The 4123-nt window shown below is 38.3% G+C and overlaps 1 protein-coding gene across 1 annotated transcript in view; it reads left to right on the top strand.

Annotated features, from left to right (window-relative positions):
- Window positions 1–225: 225 nt before the first annotated feature.
- Ser (protein serrate) overlaps window positions 226–4123 on the top strand; it is a 44072-nt gene continuing 40174 nt past the window's right edge. The window contains exon 1 of the mRNA XM_035881263.2: window positions 226–2123. Coding sequence (XP_035737156.1) covers window positions 2076–2123 — 48 coding nt within the window. The 5' untranslated portion in view covers window positions 226–2075. The remainder of the gene's footprint in view (window positions 2124–4123) is intronic.

The following is a 4123-nucleotide window of genomic DNA, read 5'->3' as shown; positions in this document are numbered from 1 at the left end:
AGAGAGAAGTAGGAGAGAGATGAACACAGAGAGAGAGAGAGAGAGAGAGAAAAAGAGAGGGAGTCGAGTGGTGGGGGTAGAGTGGGTCCGGCGGTCGGTGCGCGTCGTCGTGGGTGGGGGTAACGGCGAAGCTAGACGAGAGGAGGCGAGGCGAAGCGAGGCGAGAGGATGGGGGGTGGCCCGCAGGCCGGCCCGCGGCTTCGGCTCCAGTATCCCTCGAGCGATCGTCCCTGTGTTTTCTGTGTTGTACTTCACTGGAGCCGCGCGGCCAGGTTTCTCTCTCCTGTGTGTTCTCCAACAACGCGGCGTGCGTGCGGCATCGTGAGAGATCCGACAGTGGAATATACGCGCACCCTCACCCTCTCTCACCACTCTCCACCACCTCTCTCGCCTTCCGTTACGCCTACGTAACCAGAGGGAGTACGCGACACGCGCGCACGTGCGCACACCTGTTTCTATCTTTCCTTTCTGATTCCTCTTCACTCCTCTTTTTCCTTTTCTTTTCTCTTGTTTTTTTTTTTTTTTTCTTTTCCTTTTTCTATCTCTTTCCCCCCCTGTCCCCTTTTACTTTTGACTTTTACTTTTATTTCTCTATACCTTTTCTCTCTTTTTTCCTCTGCTCCCTTTCAATCCCATTCTTTCTCCCTCCATCTAGTAATATCTAACTTCTCTTCGTTTCTACTTCCTCTTCTTTTCTTTCTTCTTCTTCTTCTTCTTCTTCTTCTTCTTCTTCTTTCTTTGTTTTCACTTGAATTCCCGTTAACCATTCTTTACTTATTCCTAATCCTCGAGGTGGATAATCGAGAATATAAATAGGTGTGTGAGAACGATCGTCGATTGTGCCGTGGAACCACGTGGATTCGTACGTTGTTACGATAAAAGAGAATAGAAGAGAAGAGAAGAGAAGAAAAGAGAAGAGAAGGGAAGGATATAGAAGAGAAAAGAAAAGAAGAGAAGAGAAGAGAGGAGTGGAGAGGAAAGAAAAGGAGAGGAGAAGAGAGGAGAAGAGAAGAAAAGAGAAGATAAGAGAGTGCCTGCTGGCAAGGAGTGTAAACGTCGTTCTTTCTTCTCGTAATCAGCGATAGTACGTACTACATATAGTACGGCAAGAGGGATACAAATTAATTTTCGTATTAAAAGCATTTCGTTTCGTCGTGTTAAAGAGTCGAAGAAGACGACTACGCGTATCGACCTATCTTTTCACGCGGTCGAGACGCATATATACAGATTGTGTGTGTGTGTGTGTGTGTGTGTGTATGTGTGTGTGTGTGAGAGAGAGAGAGAAGGGTAAAGGAAAGTGTTCGAAGCACGAGAAGATGCTCGAGCGAGGGAAAGGTATCTACGGTGTTGCGAAAGTGTAGCTACGTCGTGCAGCATCATCATCTGTCCTGGATCCAGAGATCGAGCTCGCTTCTGCCGGAAAACTCGTTCTCTCTCTCTCTATCTTCGTCTTCGTTCCTATCCTTTTTGCTTTACGAAACGAGAGAAGATAGTGATCGCAAGGGTGGAAAAGAAACGATATTCTCGCGAGATATAATGTCTATACGTGAAGGAAGTGAATAAGTGTTTAATAAAGAGAGAAAGATAATAGTATGGAATTGTTACGTCAGTGATCCAAATCAGAGGATTATTTCTTTATAAAGTGGATGATCTTTTTATTATTTATTTATTTATTTGCTTTTTGTGCGCTCACGGACATCGCTCGTAAAGGATTACCGGGATTGTGTTAAGTGAAAAATATTCGAATCTCGTCTCTGTTGATTTGTGAGAAAGTGTTCCCCGATTAAATAACGTCAGGAGGGAAAGATCTATCGAATGAATAAACGAGGATAAAAAAAAAGGCGGGAAGAAACTAATCTGAAAGAGAGAGAGAGAGAGAGAGAGAGAGAGAGAGAGAGAGAGAGAGAGAGAGAGAAAGGAAGGAAGAAAATTGGGGAAGAAGAAAAAAGGATAAAAAAAGGAAAAAAGAAAAAAGAGGAATAAAGTGTATTCTGTTAGGAGTGCCGAAGAAAAAGTTTGCGGTCGAGCTACGGGGAATGGTGATGCGGTAGTCGAGGGATTCCCCAAGGAAAGACATGAGGGCGGTCGCCGCCTACGTCCTATTCCTTGCCCAGCTAATACAGGTAATGCGTGCGTCGCGTGTCCTCTCTTACCTTATAACAGTTCTATCCGTTAACACCGTCAATATTCTCTTCCGTATTATACTGATATAGGCATAAACTACGTTCAATGTCGTAAAGAGAAACGAATTTATCTATTTTTCTTTTTTTTTTTTTTTTTCTTTTTTCTTTTTTCTTTTTTTCCTTTTTACGGTCTCATTTAAAACGAATTTCAATCCTTTTCCTATAAATAATTCGTTTAATAATTTTCATTGAATTTTATTTGTTAATTTTTTTGTAAAAAAAAAAAAAAAAAAAAAAAAAAAAAGAAAAACAAAGAAAAAAAATCTCTTTTTTTTTTCTATTTCCTCGTCGATCATAATTGATAGAAATAACACGAATGAAACGTTCGACGACGTAGATAATTATTATCGTTGAAATTAATTGGTCTTGATTTTTTTGTCGTCTTTTTTTTTATATCTTTCTTTCTCTTCTCTTCTCGAAACCTTACGAGAAAGATAACGCGAAAGAGATGAGACCAATCGAAAAATCAAAACGATACGCGGCAGTAGTTATTTTCGATCGGCTACCGACCAATGTCGGCTAACGTCTTTGAGTGAACGATTATTATTCTGAGAAGAGCGTGTGTTTATATGTCGTTCTGAAAGGTACCACTCGTTGAAATTTAAGTGCAGGTTGTCCGCCGTCGGTAAACTCTTTGAATGTTCGGGAGCATGAGTTTTTACACGATTTATCTTGACGTTTTATCAATCGATCACCAAGTAGAAACTTTAAGGAGAGGTTTTGTACTTCAGACGCATCTAACGATGCGTACCAAAGAGGCTTCATACGCACGAATAGTACAAAAGAAACTCTCTCACGAAAATAGATAGCTCTTATGGTCTATTAAAAATAGATACTCTTCATGCTTACGTGTTTGCACGCTTTCAAAGATATTCTTTATTATTAGAATATATCAATGCTTTCGAATCGAATATTACTCTTCGTAGAGTTTGGCGTGATATTTAGAGAGGAGAAGAAAAAAGAAAAGAAAAGAAAAGAAAAGAAAAGGAAAGAAAAAAAAAAGAAAGAAAGAAAGAAAGAAAGAAAAAAACGTTTGCGCGTTGAAACGCGCATTAAGAATAACTCTAAATCACATGTCTTATATTATATTGTTAAATGTACGTGCAATCAGGAATTTAAAATCGTTTATGCGAACATAAAAGAAAATCGTCAATGTTACGTTATTGATTCTACAATCGCATCTTTCACAAGAATATCTTTTGCAATGCGATTAGCAATTGGTATAAACGTTGAATCTGTCGAATCGTCGGGTAATCTTGTTTTAAATATCCACGTACCTGGATTTATCGAGTATGAAAGAAATACGAGTGAGAGAAAAATCACTATTTTTTTCTCTTTTTTTTTTTTGTTTCTCTTCCTTTTATTAAAAGGAGAGAAAGTTACGTGAATATAACAAGTATCGTCATAAAATATTATTGGAAACGCAGTTTCATTATAGGAATATGTACGAATGTATTATATATATATATATATATGCATACATACATACGTACGTACTTACGTACTTATGTAAGTACGTACGTAGGTAGGTAGATACGAACAGACTCGTAAACACCTACTTATGCGAAGAAAGCTCATCTTTTAAAAAATATTATCCAAGTTGCAATGTACACTTCTACGAAAGCTTGACTTTCACGTAGCATATATCGTATATAACTTATGACTCGCTTGTAATTAATAATTATCGAGGATATTTACAATTTATAGTGAGAAAATGCGTCAACGAATGGTGTTATGTTTCATGGAAAGTCTACGAAATTAAATTCTCTGAACGATCAAGAGAATGTTTTCGGTCGATTAATTTGAAAATATGTAAATTTAACGTTTCTACGGTAAATTACGTCACTAGTATTACGTATTATCAATAATTATCAAATTATAATTAATTGTACGCCGTTAGACGGGTACCCGTACGTGGCGTAAAGGCGTAAAGGCGATAA

Source organism: Vespa mandarinia, chromosome 20 (genome assembly GCF_050613455.1).
Source record: "Vespa mandarinia isolate Hongniang chromosome 20, ASM5061345v1, whole genome shotgun sequence".
In the NCBI taxonomy this organism is placed as follows: Eukaryota; Metazoa; Arthropoda; class Insecta; order Hymenoptera; family Vespidae; genus Vespa; species Vespa mandarinia.
The sequence above is the reverse complement of the archived record's forward strand: the minus strand, read 5'-3'. Positions and strand labels throughout refer to the sequence as shown.